The sequence below is a fragment of the Vipera ursinii genome, assembly GCF_947247035.1.
Source record: "Vipera ursinii genome assembly, chromosome: 11".
Classification (NCBI taxonomy): Eukaryota; Metazoa; Chordata; class Lepidosauria; order Squamata; family Viperidae; genus Vipera; species Vipera ursinii.
In genome coordinates, this window is record NC_139524.1 from 7,197,917 (window position 1) to 7,212,409 (window position 14,493).

At 42.8% G+C, this 14,493-nt stretch overlaps 1 protein-coding gene across 2 annotated transcripts in view; it reads right to left on the minus strand.

Moving 5' to 3' along the window:
• MCTP2 (multiple C2 and transmembrane domain containing 2) overlaps window positions 1-14,493 on the minus strand; it is a 154,740-nt gene that overhangs the window by 84,218 nt on the left and 56,029 nt on the right. For both annotated transcript variants that reach the window (XM_083371334.1, XM_083371335.1), the window contains exons 8-9: window positions 14,296-14,331; window positions 1,070-1,234 (exon numbers count right to left, since the gene is read on the minus strand). In XM_083371334.1, the coding sequence (XP_083227460.1) occupies window positions 1,070-1,234; window positions 14,296-14,331 (201 nt within the window). The remainder of the gene's footprint in view (window positions 1-1,069; window positions 1,235-14,295; window positions 14,332-14,493) is intronic.

Here is a 14,493-nt window from a genome sequence, read left to right on the forward strand (position 1 = left end):
AAAAAGGGGGGAGGCAGACTTTAAGAACAAGTATTATTATTATTATTAATAATAATTTTATTTCTCCCGAAGGACTCAGGGCGGTGAACAGGGCAGTACTTGTTAAAAGACAAAATACAAAATACAAAAATACAAAAATTAAAAGAGAATTAAACAGAATGCCCACAACTCTTACAATTAGTTAAAACACATTAAAATAGGTTAAAACACATTAATAAAACCCAACCCCATCCCATCAGGCCAGGCCAGCTTGTTCGAAGAGGTGAGTCTTTAGATCGCGCCGGAAGGAGCGGAGGTCGGGCGCCGTCCGGAGCTCAACCGGAAGATGGTTCCATAAATCCGGCGCGCCCACAGAGAAGGCCCTCCCCCTGGGGGCCACCAGTCGGCAGTATGAAAAGGGAACAGCTGTCTTCTGCAACCCAGCGGGGAAGTGGGGGGCGGGGGGACACTTTTTCATACTACATGTGGGAGAATTTAAACTTCTGACATGGAAACCAAAGGGCCACACAAACCTCCACAGCCGGGGAACCAGCAAGTTGCTGCACAAGGCAGAGAGCGCTGGGGCACAAGCTCTGCTTGTTTTCATTCCATTAAATCCAAATGTGTTTAATACAGTTAATGTAATTACCCTATGAAACACAAAGGCGTTTGGGGGCGGCTTGAAGCACGATGGGTATTATTGCCAATGGGGACTGTCTGTTTGGATTAGAAAGGCCGAAGAGGGGATAGGAACTCACAAAAGCTTATCTGTCAGTAAACAAGAGAGTTGGCAGTTCTTGGTTTTGCTTATTTTCTGATTTCAGCATTTTGTGCATGTAGGTATTCTTTCAAAGCCCAACATTCTTAGCTGGAACCATGAGGAGTTCTGGGAATTGAAACGGACTCACCTGGAAGGTGATTCAGCTGAGGTGGAGTAACATTATTCTCTACATGTAGAGAGACTCTCCAGTTTGTTACGATACATATCTCTGTATTAAATTATAGCTCAGGAAAGACTGACTTCCCTGATGGTCAGACTTGCTTCAAATCACACTAGTTGGTAGCACACACACTTATCAACCCTACTTACCTTGCTTTTGAATTTTTCCTGGCCCATTTTCAACAGAACTAAGATGTGGGTCATGCTCCCCATGGGAATATTTCTCCCTTCCAGTAAAGCCACAGTAACTGTTCCATTCCACAGCTGGTTTTTTTGCAGCGTGTCAACCAGCCTGCTGGTTCTCATGAAACTTGCCTAAAATTGGAAAAAAAAGAAAGAAAGAAATACAATTTGGGAAGCTAGAAGCAGGAATATGTCAATGAAGACCCAATCAACCAGGCCAAAGGTGTCTAAAGGTTGGGTTATGGCAACTGGATCAAACTGAAAGCAGGAGTTTACAGCCTCACCAAGAGGGACAACCAAATCGTTCTATTTGCACCCTGTGATATTTCTCCACGCGCTCACGGACAAACTGTTCCGCTCAGTTTATTTAGATATTTGAAGGGGTGGGGGGGACATTAAAAAAGGTACATTTGTTTTGTCTCTAGATTTGACGGTTCTCCAGGACGTTCCCTCAGGCGAGAGGTTTAGAGGTCATCCTCATGAGTTTGTTCTTCCTGGCTTGCCCTCAGCTGTCATTATTCTTATGATTGCACACTTGGTTGGTTTTAATCTTGTGTACACTACAGGTCACAATTGCGAGATGGGCGACGGCATAAATTGATTACGTAAATAGATACATTTTCTTTTAAAAAAATATTCTGAAGGGCTAAGTGTTCCACAGCGTCTTTCCAACATCTCAAAGCGGACCGCTGCCCCCCTCCACCAACTGAGAATCTGGTAAAAAAAATATACAGGTAGTCCTCGATTTACAACAGTTCATTTAGTGTTCGTTCAAAGTTAAAGCGTCACTGGGAAAAGTGACTTACGGCCGTTGTTTCACACTTACAACTGCTGCAACCTTCACATGCTCCTGTGACCAAAACTCAGATGCTTGGCAATTGACTCATACTTACGACGGTTGCAGCATCCCGGGGTCACGTCACCCCCTTTGGCGACCTCCTGACAAGCAAAGTCAATGGGGGGGGGGGGAAGCCGGATTCACTTAAGAGCCGTTCGACTAATTTAACAACTGCAGTGATTCACTTGTGGCAAGAAAGGTCGTAAAAATGGGGCAAGGCTCACTTAACAAGTGTTTCACTTAGCAACAGACTTAGCAACTGTGGTTGCTAAGGCTACCTGTATAACTTTTTAGCCCATTTAAAATGTATGGTTTTTAAGCTCACAGATAAAAATTCACCCAGATTTTCAATTCTTTGTGACATTAACAGGTTGGTCATCAAGTTATTTGAGGGTTCCGTGTGGTTGGAAGCAGAGAGCTAAAGGCCATTGAGTGCAGCCCTCTCGTTTTGGTCCAAGCAACTGAATGAAAGCATCCTTAATGAAGGGATGTAGAGGGACGCGGTGGCTCAGTGGGTTAGGACGCTAAGCTTGTCGATCAGAAGGTCGGCAGTTTGGCGGGTCGAATCCCGAGTGCCGTGTAACAGAGTGAGCACCTGTTACTCGTCCCAGCTTCTGCCAACCTAGCAGTTCGAAAGAACATAAAAATGCAAGTAGAAAAATAGGAACCACTACGGTGGGAAGGTAACAGCGTTCTGTGCACCTTTTGTGTCTAGTCATGCCGGCCACATGACCACGGAGACGTCTTCGGACAAGCACTGGCTCCTCGGCTTTGAAACGGAGATGAGCACCGGCCCCTAGAGTCGGAAACGACTAGCACGCATGTGCAGGGGAACCTTTACCTTTTTAAGGAAGGGCTTTACAGTCCACATCTGAACCTTCCAGGGAAGGGCTGGCCGTTGGGTATGTGCAGGCCATAAGGTCTGTTTAGGTTCTCCTACTTGAACAGAGGGTTGGACTAGAAGACCTCCAGGGTTCCTTGCAGCCCTATGATTCTATCTTTCTATCTCTTCTCTGGAGAAGTGGCTCCATTGAAGATCAGCCTCGGGTTTCAATCTTGCCTATTTGCCCTGCCTTTCTGGGGAAGGACATTCCCTCTTGTTGGACATGTTTGAGCTGAAATTCAACTTCTGTTGGCCAATAGCTTAGCCTTTTTCCCACAACCGCTGCAGAACTTTCTGCAATGATTGCAGAATAATTAGTATGCAAATTATTTTATCCTGAAATGGAATAGTTGTTGCTTTTGGACTCCCTTCACCAAACCCAACCCATTCTGAGCTTTAACACTCTCGAGATCCATGCCAGACTATCTACAAATCCCTTACTCTGGGGTCCTTGATGCTCTCTGAGCTCAGTTGTTTTCTTGAAGATATGTTATTACCCAACTAGCCAACATCATCAATGCTAGTAGGGAGTGAGGCTTCCTCTCATTGTATACACCAGTGGCTTGCCCTGTCATTGTTGCTGGAAATGGTCTTGTGGCCCCTTGATTGGGCTGTGGCTTACTCTTAGCTGGTTTGTCTGAGTTGGTCGTTCCTTGAGAGGTATGGTTTGCTTCTTGACTGTTGGTCTAATGTTAATCTTGGTGTTAATCTCTGCTCCTCTAAGTGCTGATTGCTAGTGAGGAGATGTTTTGGGTTTGTTTGAATGGTACGTAGAAGTTATTTATCTCTATGTGCCTGTTGACTGCAGATATGTCTTGAGTGCCCGGCTTCCAGGAATTCTCTAAGGCTGTGGTGGCGAACCTATGGCACACGTGCCACAGTGGCACTCAGAGCCCTCTCTGTGGGCACACACACCATCGCCCAGTCCTAAGCCTTCAGCTGGGTATTATAAAACCTTTTCGCTTTAGGCCTCCCAACGCAGTGTACAAAAAAAAAAAGGTTCAATCAATCAATTTCAACTTCTCGTGGGAAAAAAAGATCTCGCAAAGTTGGAATTGATTGAATTTTTTAGTCCCACCCAGTCTGCCATTACCACCGCAGCCACGCCCACCCAATGGGCCACACCCACCCAATGGGCCACGCCCACCCAGCACCCGACGATACACAAGTGAGTTTTAGGTTGGAGTTTGGGCACTCGGTCTCTAAAAGGCTCACCACCACTGCTCTAGGGTTTTTGCACTTGGCTTGATCTAGAAGGGAGTTTCTTGCTAAGCTCCTTTGCAACCCCTCCCATTAAGAGCATCCTTCCTTGTTTTCAGATCTTCAGTAGGCTTTTTATAAAGCCACATTAGCTATTTCGACTAGCTTTTTCTCCCCACCTTATAATTATTTGCCAACTCTGAATGAACCTTTATTATCAAAGTACAACCATGTATACATTGAGATTAGCTGAGCCTCCCTTCATGCTCCCACCCACCCCCAACTCACACTGACAACTAGCCTCCATCTTACTACACCATGTGAACTGATTGCACCACACACCGGCCTCGCAAGTCAATTCTGCATAAAGTTTATAAAAATTATTTCCCGTTCAAAAGCTTAACAGCCCACGGATAAAAGCTGTTTTTCAGCCTGTTGGTGCGGCTGGCTATACTCCTATATCTCCTACCCGATGATAGGAGAGTAAAGAGTGTGTGAGTCGTCCCTGAGAATTTTCCTCACTCTTCCAAGGCAGCGGGCCCTGGCGAGGTCATCCAGTGGTGTCAGGGGACAGCCCACAATGTCTTGTGCTGTGCTCACCACCCTCTGTAATGCCTTCCTATCGGCGGCTGTCAGACCAGCATTCCAAACCACGATACCGTACGAGAGGACGCTCTCTATAGTAGACCGGTAAAAGAGGGTCATTAGCCACTGTTCTACCCTGTTCTTCCGCAAGACCCTGAGAAAGTGAAGCCTCTGTTGGGCCTTTCTAGCCACCTGGGTTGCGTTAACTTTCCAGGTCAGATCTTTGCAGAGGTAGAGTCCCAGAAATTTAAAGGAGGAAACTCTCTCCACACAGTCCTCCCCGATGTAAAGTGGGGCAGGTTCCTCTTTTTTCCTCTGGAAGTCTAACACCATCTCTTTCGTCTTGCCGATGTTTAGGTGCAAGTTGTTGTTACTACACCATATGGATAGTTTTTGTACCTCCGCCCTGTATGCTGTCTCATCCCCACTTCAAGCTCCTTTTTGGCAGTAGCTTCTCCTGCTGGGCAATCCTGCTTATCGCTGCTCTGAGATTGAAAGCCTTCTTCTTAACAGGAGGATACTCGGAGGAGTATCTCCAAATAGAGGCCAGTCCATTTATTTATTTACAGAGCTGATAGGCCACTCCAATCTACCAACACCGGAACAGCCTACAGTCCTCCAATGTATAATTGGTTTTAAACCATATAGTCGGTGTAAAAAAATAAAACAACAACAACAATTACTACATAATGTTCTTACGGAACTGGGAATCATGAATGAAAGCATTAACAATAAAAGACTCAATCCCGTCACCCAAGAGGAAGGGACAACAAAGCAATCATCCTGATTTGATGGAACCACCAGGTTTTCAACAATTCCCTAAAAGTCAGGAGGGAAAAGTGTAATCACGCGTAGCGGGAGAGCACCGTTTCAGAAGATGGAAGCAGGAACTGAGAAGGTACATCTATGTGTCAATTCCCTAATCTTGCAGATAGATGTTACGGGGGGGGAAGAAGTGGTCACTGAGATACCCCAAAGATGAAAGGCTTAAACGTGACAAGAAATACCTTGCATTGCAGCTAGAAGCCAACTGGCAGCCAATGCAGCTGTTCATGCAGAAGCGCTGTGCAAATGCCTTGAGATGCCCCCACCATTGCTTAAGCCACTCTAACTGAAGCTTCCAAACGATCTTCAAGGGCAGCCCCTTGTAGAACATATAGCAATAGTCCAACTGAGAAAGGACTAAGAGAGATGATCAAACAAGACAAATTTGGAAGCTATACTATATGATAAACATTAAGGAATTGGTTATGTCTAGCCTATTGAAAGGGACACGGTGGCTCAGTGGGTTAAGACGCTAAGCTTGTCGATCAGAAGGTCGGCAGTTTGGCGGGTTGAATCCCGAGTGCCGCGTAACAGAGTGAGAGCCTGTTACTCGTCCCAGCTTCTGACAACCTAGCAGTTCGAAAGCACATTAAAAAAACGCAAGTAGAAAAATAGGGACCACTCCGGTGGGAAGGTAACAGCGTTCCGTGCGCCTTTGGCGTCTAGTCATGCCAGCCACATGACCACGGAGACGTCCTCGGACAAACGCTGGCTCTTTGGCTTTGAAATGGAGGTGAGCACCGGCCCCTAGAGTCGGAAACGACTAGCACGCATGTGTGGGGGAACTTTAGCTTATTGAAGAGAAGGATTAGGGGAGACATGATAGCCATCTTCCAGGACTTGAGAGATGTCACAGAGAAGAGGGGATATAACTTATTGACTCATTCTCTGAGGCAGAAGAAGTAATGGGTGGAAGCTAGTCAGAGGAAGATCTGACTAGAGGAGAACGAAAGAGAAGTTTCCCGACAGTGAGAACAATTAATCAGTGGACTAGCTTGTCTTCAGAAGTTGTGGGTGCTCCATCACTGGAGGTTTTCAGAAGAGATTGGACAACCATTTGTGCGTGATGGAATTAGGCCTCCTGCCTTGAACTAGAAGACCTCAAAGGACCCTCCCAGACTTACGATTCAATGAGTAACCATAAGTAATAACAGCTGTTCCAAAATAGGTCACCTTTGATGCACAAGATGGAGCAGGGCAAAAAGTCCTCTTGGCCACAGGAGCAGGAGGGATGAGTTTAAGAGCATCTCCAAATGTGAACCCGCTCTATCTGGGGGTGGGGGCTCTGTTCGGAGTGAATAAAGGGCATCTCCATGGAATTGACAAGCCTTCAACACAAGCCATTATTCTAAAGGGAGACTTCTTCAGCTCTCACTGTTGTCATTCAGAACATATTCAAATAGGGTTTCAGAAGCCATTCCCTTTACAGTCCCCACACATCTCTATATTTCTATAGATTTATGGAATTCCATATAACAGAAGAACAGAGTTGGAGAAGACCTTGGAGGTCTTCTAGTCCAGCCTGCTGCTCAAGCAAGAAATCCTATACCAGGGGTCTTCAAACTTGGCCCTTTTATAACTTGTGGACTTCAACTCCCAGAATTCTTCACACAGCATGCCTGGCTGAGGAATTCTGGGAATTGAAATCCACAAGTCATAAAAGGGCCAGGTTTGAAGACCCCTGCCCTATACCATTTCAGACAAATGTCCAATGTCTTCTTAAAAACCTCCAGTGTTGGAATACCCACAACTTCTAGAAGCAAGTTGTTCCACTGGTAAATTGTTCTCACACTCAATAAATTTCTCCTTAGTTCTAGCTTGGATTTCTTCTGGATTAGTTTCCATCCATTGCTACTTGTCCTGCCTTCTGGTACTTTGGAGAATAACTTGACCCCCTTCTGCCTTGTGGCAGTACCTCAAATATGGGAATAAATGTCACCCCTAGTCCTTCTTTTTATTAAACTAGACATACCCAATTCCTGCAGCACATAAAGACCACCATTTGACTTTCCTTAAACAGGGGATAAATATTCCCGGTTTTGCAAAGAAAATTTGATTTTGCTTCAGAAATAGAGCAGCGACTTTCTTTCTTTTGTGGATATTTATTTATTTATATTTATGTTCTCTCCCTCCCTCCCTCCCTCTCTTGTACACCCATTCTCATGAGCATACTTCAAAGCTCTGACAGATCTTTTTCACCCTTGCAGCAGAAAATTCTCCCCTTTCTTTTTCCCTTTCGAGGTAGGAGGGGAGGGAGGGAGAGAGAAGAAGGGGGAAAAAAAGAAATGTCAGCAAAAGGTCAAAGGTCCAAGCTTGCAATCGGCCAATTGCCTAACGGAAAAGTCTGCGTTTCCATGAAATATGTTCTAAAATAATTGCGTGGCTTGGTGGGTCCTAATTTTTTTTTCCTAAACGGATTGTTTGTCTTGGAAAGTGCTCTTCCTAATTTGTCCATAAAAACAGGCCCACTCAAAGCTCTGGGTGGGTCCATGAAAATGGAATCTAAGGCTGGTCATTAAAAAGGACCGGGAGATTGCTTCCATATGGCCAGACAGCAGGGGAGTGAAAGGGCCAAAGTCTACAGCCGGCCACATTTGGCTAGAAGCTCCTAGTCTTTCCATGGACACTCGTTGCATTACAGAAGAACATCTGGATTATGGCTTGTAATGTCCCTGGGAAATATCCACTTTCCATCAAAGGCCTTTATCTATCTCCGCTGCACTTTGAACATTTCAGCGCATAAGGCAGCCGGTTTGATGCAGCACTTGCTGCGTTTTTAGTCCAAAGCAATTCCTCCCAGTGTTTTGGAACACACAAGCTAGTCTCCCTAGGAATTTTTTATTATTATTATTTTCCCCTCCTTGTTCTGCCGGTGGAGGAAGGAGATTTTTTGAGGAGGAAGGCATAATAGACACCCCACACTTTGGATGGTGTTTTTTTTCCCTTGAAAGACTCAATGAAATACAGGAATGAAATATTCAGAGGGGAGGAAAGGGAAAAAAAAGAAGAGAAGAGAAAATGTTTGGGGTTTAAATCAAAAGCAGTTTCCCTAGCCAGAAAGTAGGCTCCAAAACACATTGTAGACAACTGCCTTTATTTATTAAGCTGAGGCAAACTCATGGAATAGCAGGCAGACTTTGGAAGGTCCCCAGATTCTATTATGAAACAAGCTGGGAAAGCAAAAAGAAAATAAGAATCTTCCCACCTCACAGGCGAGGTGGGAAGAGATAGCTAGAGAGTTGAGGTGGTGCCTCGGATTGGTGGCAGAAGAGGCAAGCAGCTGATCTCCTATTTCTGAAAATAAAAAAGGCCAGCAGTTGACCAGAACTGCCTCCATTCTAGAAGGAAGATGTAGATTTATCTATTTATTCATCTCTCTATTCATCTCTCTCTATCATCTCTCTATTTCTATTTTCTATCTCTCTATCTTATCTATCCATCTTATCTTATCTATCCATCTTATCTTATCTATCCATCTATCTTATCTTTCTCTTATCTCTCTCTCTCTCTATCCATCCATCTATCTATCTATCTATCTATCTATCTATCTATCTATCTATCTATCTATCTTATCTATGTATGTCTATCCATCTATCTATCCATCTTATCTTTCTATCTTATCTATCTCTCTATCCATCTATCTTATCTTTCTATCTTATCTATCTCTCTATCCATCTATCCATCTTATTTATGTATGTCTATCCATCCATCCATCCATCTTATCTTTCTATCTTATCTATCCATCTATCCATCTATCTTATCTATCTCTCTATCCATCTATCTTATCTATCTATGTCTATCCATCTATCCATCCATCTATCTTATCTTTATATCTTATCTGTCTATCCATCTATCTATCTTATCTATGTCTATCTATCTATCCATCTATCTATCCATCTATCTTATCTTTCTATCTTATCTACCTATCTATCTTATCTATCCATCTATCTGTCTATATTTCATATTTCTAAACTGTCCCAAAGAGGGACTCTGGATGATATAAAACATGACACAACCAACAAATAAAGCAATGTCCTTGACTTACAACAGTTCATTTAGTGACCACTTGAAGTTACAAAGGCACTGAATGGTTTTTCACACTTATGACCTCGTGGTCATGTGATTAAAATCCAGGCACTAGCAACCGGCTCATTTTTATGACCTTCTGACAAGCAAAGCCAATGGGAGGCCATGCAAGAGTAGCCAAGCTATTCATTTGACCAAGCCCTGTATAAGTGACCCTCAATAATTGGAAAACAATAAGTTCCGAACAAACTGTTGGGGTTCTGCAGGAATCGAGTTCAAATTTTGGAAGAATTTTATGCCTTCAGTGCGTCCTAATGGAACTCGCAAATAGCAAGAACTCTCGATCCAAAGTCGGGCCATCTGTTGTGCTTTGCTTAGATGTTTTCAAAACACTCCAAGGCAAAACTTGTGCTGTCTTAAGACGCTGCCACAGTGAAAGATGCACAAACGAAGACGAAGACGTCTTTCAAACGCCTGTCCTTTAAAAGATGTGACAAGGGGACAGAAAGACCTGTGAAGAGGTCAAAGCAGCATCACAGCTTCAAAGGAAAATGATTTGCGGCTCTCCTCGGATCCCTCCTCGGTCTCTCCCCTCCCTTAGCTCTGCTCATTAGGCAGGATCACCATTCTGGAGAAGCATTTTTTTCCCCATAGGAAAAAAAAATTAAGACAAATGAAAGGAGGCAGGTGAACTCTCACGCAATAGAAATTCCACAGTTGTTTAAAATGTTTCAACAGGACAATAGCCCAAAGCGGAATTCTGGAGATGGACAAATAAAAATAAGAAAGCCAGTGAGGTGGGGCAAGATGCTCCCACGGAAGTGCGGGTGCGTGCCCACATAAAACAGAGATGGGCTTTCTTTTTTTTTGCCTTGCTTCAACTCATATTCCTTTCTGGGCCAATTTATCCAATTATTTGGACACCAAGGTGGCAATCAATTTGGTTTGGCTTCTGCACACGTTGAACGGGAAGGAGAAAACACGAGAAGCCCACATCCCTAGAGCAAAAAGCCTTCAGCTTCTTGGTGCCCCTTGAGTGAGCAAAGCGTGCCCCACGCTGCAAAGGTTTCCAGCACTTACACAAAGCCAATCTGAGATCAGACGCTCTAATGAAGCTATTGGCAACTGCCTCTTGCATGCAAAATCTCCAAGGAAAACCACTGGCCCAGAAAGGGGCCAAATCTATTTCTCCTTTCCTTTCCTTCCATCTTCCACGAATTTCATAACAGAAGCAAACCTATTACCGTCTCACACACCCCAGTCAAACCTAGCTAAAACTCAGAAGGGAATGGAGAAAACTGAAAATTAATTAAATGTTTACCCACGGTCGTCAGTTTATGCAGCGATAAGAGAAAATATACATCGTTCTATGCCGCCAGAGCCACTTGACTTGAGAAACAGGCAGCTATATAAATTTGAAAAATAAATTGATAATCCAAACAGTAATAGCTGAGTCTTAACAGGTGAACAAGAACAAGAACAAAAACACATTTCTTGAGCATCGAGAGATTATATGAGAGGGGGGAAAAATTGGCTGCTAGAATAGGGAATCCCTAATTTTTTTTCAGCTGATGCACCCATTTTGATGGTTTGTGAGCATATCTAGAGCATGCAAAACATAAGACTGTTGTGGGAAGGAAAGTTACCACTTTTGGATGCAAACTGATATTCTCTTAAAATTTCAACAACACTATGTGTTCACAGTTATGATTTTCTAAAAGGATAGACACACTTCCAAACAAAATTCTAAACATCAGGCATAGACCATTTCTATTTTCTGTGAAGTCACATAAAAAGTAAGGCCATTTGGGGGAATAAAAGAAAGAATCTAGAGAGAGGGGGGGCTGCCCTTTGCAGTATTCAACATCCCTTTTTTATGTTTAAAATTATCATTTTAAAAAATATTCATTTCTAGGAATGCCAGTGTAATTTTTACCCAAGAAAATCTTAAGATAACCAAGACTTTTAAAGTAAACAGCAGACAAATCCACATTCTGGGTGAACAGGGCTTCTTATAACATTATGAGCACTGGATCTGTTTAATTCTGAGGAAGTCATCTTTAAAGCATTTTGCTTTTAAAACTTTTAAGCTAATTAAACCCATTAAAAGTTCAAGTTGTATCGAGAAAATTTTAAAAAAATAAATAAAATGGAACCAGAAGTCTTGAGGAATACCAACAAACGATGCTCGTAAGGTCATTGAATGTCTACTGCCTGGACAATCCAAGGACATTGAAATTCTTCGTCTTATTTTATGACGTATAGAGCACAGATTAATAGTGCTGTTGATATTCACATATCACGTGGATCTAAAAACAATCCATGTTTTCAATATGATATAATTCAGTTATTTAAAACAACTAATGAAATTATAAACTAGTTCCATGATGCTTGGAAATACAGTTGCATGTGAGGGGTTTTTTTTTTAAAAAAAAAAACGCTACATGCATGGGAGGGGAAAATTTTTTTTTGCAGTGGCCCTGAACATGGAGCCAATTCCTAAAACCTCATACCTGCAACCAGCGGGGGAAATACACAAGCCAGCTGTGGCTGATGGACCTTGTAGTCTAAGCTACAATGAAGACAGTGCCAAACGAAGGAAGGTTGCTCAAGTCATTGCTTTTTCCATAGCCTCTCACTACTCCCCAAACACTTTTTTTCCCCTCTACCAGCTCTCTTTTATTTTTCCTTTGTTGACTTTATGATCCATTACAGAAAGAAAAGAAAAAAATGAAGAGGAGAAAAAAAAATGGGATGAAAGAAGAAAGCAAGCAAGTGCCAGCACTGTTTCCCCAGCTCGGTGTTCCCTAACTAAAGATAGTTATTGATGTACAATGTGGGCCTTTTACTGTGGCAGCGGAATCAATAAAGAAGGAAATACTGCTTTGTCAAGAGTAGCCCAAGTAGGTTTGCTGGGAAATTCTTTTCTGACTCTCCAATGGCCATAGAAGAGATGCTTTTAAAAAATCCTTCTCTATATCCAATGATAACTTGGGCACCATGTGCTGAAACCTGCCTGCCCTCTTGTGGCAGCAACACACAACGACAAAAGCCTTTACATGGTTTGTGTTTTTTTCCTCCTTCCACAATTCTTCCTTTCTTTTTTGTAAGAATGACTAAAAGGACTTCCAAAGCGTCTTGAGCACCCAGTAATTGACCCAAATGCCTTTAAAGGTATATCTCATTGATAATAACAAAACAAAGTCCCAGCCCCAAATAATAGGTGAATATCCAAAGGAAACTCCAGAATCAAACTGGGGGTGGGGTTGGTGCTCTCTGAGCTTGGTGGGTTTTCTTGCAACCGTTTCATGACTCAATTAGGTAATGAAGTGCACTGATGATGTTCCCTAGTTGGGTCATGAAACGTCTGCAAGAAAACCACCAAGCTCAGAGAAGTACCAAGACACCCCTCAGTTCAACCCTGAGCTGCAAATGTTCTCTTCTATCAATTTGGAAACAACTGTACACACAGAGATTGAAGGAACGGAGAATTTTTATCCTTGTGATCAAGGAGTAGGGGTCAGGGAGGATCATGAGCATTGATGTATTGATTGTGATCAAATGGAATTTGATCAGAACTCCATGTCAAGCACCAGCATCTTATTGGAGCAGGAGTAGATTTGGCCCAAAGCTGGCTTTTATTTTTCTCATTTGAGGGGAGTTCAGTGGGTTAAACTGCAAAATGGATACAATATGCCTTGTAGAGATCAAGCATTTTGCAGTTAACATACCGCTGGAAACTATTTTTAAAGAGAAAGAGATAGGAATGCAACAGAAGGCTAGTGGAATTTTATATGTTGTTTTAACTGTTCAATAGAAGCCTCCCAGAAAAGAAAGAAGAAAGAAAGAAAGAAAGAAAGAAAGAAAGAAAGAAAGAAAGAAAGAAAGAAAGAAGAAAGAAAGAAAAGAGAGAGAGAGAGAGAGAGAGAGAGAGAAAGAGAAAGAAAGAAAGAAAGAAAGAAAGAAAGAAAGAAAGAAAGAAAGAAAGAAAGGAAGGAAGGAAGGAAGGAAGGAAGGAAGGAAGGAAGGAAGGAAGGAAGGAAGGAAGGGTCATCTGAATCAAAGCAAAATAAAACCAGCAACTATTTTCATTCCCACTAAAATCAGAAAACCTAAATTTAATTTAATGAACTGTGTAAGTATTTACTGAGCTCTGTTAATGCAATGAAACCCACGTTTTCTCCACCTGCCACTTCAAGCGTGTCACTTGGATGGGCAAACTTTTGAAAGGACCGATCTAAGGCTCTTTTCTCTTCCGCCTGGCAAACCTTCCCAGAGGCATCAACTTTGCCCCTCTGTATCTTCAGGGAGAAGCTAACGAAGAACCAAAAGTGAGAGACAACCTTTAGCAAAACAAAAAACAAAAAAAACCCAACACCTACTGAAATTGGAAATTCCAGTTTCTGTGTGGATTTGATCTGTGCTAAATCTTTTCCCAGCGCATTAACTCTGATGTATTATTGATAGACTGTAATCCTAAAAAAGGACAGAAATGAAGGCTGACATCCCAACATATGTTTCTCCTGCTCCCAAATCTGCCAGACTTACTGACAGATTTCAGGGTGCCTGTTTCCAATTTAGAACAACTTCACAAAGACACAATATTCTTGCTAGGGAAGGGCTGATGGAAGCTCCTCTCCTGGCAACTGTGACCATGTTTGATGCTCAAAGAGGCTTTTGGAAAGAAGACGCTCAGCAAAAGGGACCTCCATCTGCACTCAACTTACCCATCTCTGCTTTTCATTACTACAAGCAGCTGGTTGCCTTTTTCCAGCTGAAAGAAAAGCAAAATAATAACAACAACAACACAACGATGGGGGACAAAGAACACGTTACCTTTGGAACAGAGCATCTCCTTCGGTTTGGCCATCGCTGCGTCCACCATTCCCCCCCAGAGGTGCAACATGGAACATCCAAGAGAGGATCCAGAAAAAAGAGAGAGAGAGAGAGAGAGAGGGAGAGAGGATAGTGAGTAATCACAGGAGCTAAAAATTCACTTTATTCTCCCACAGTCAAGTCCCACTTCAAATATTA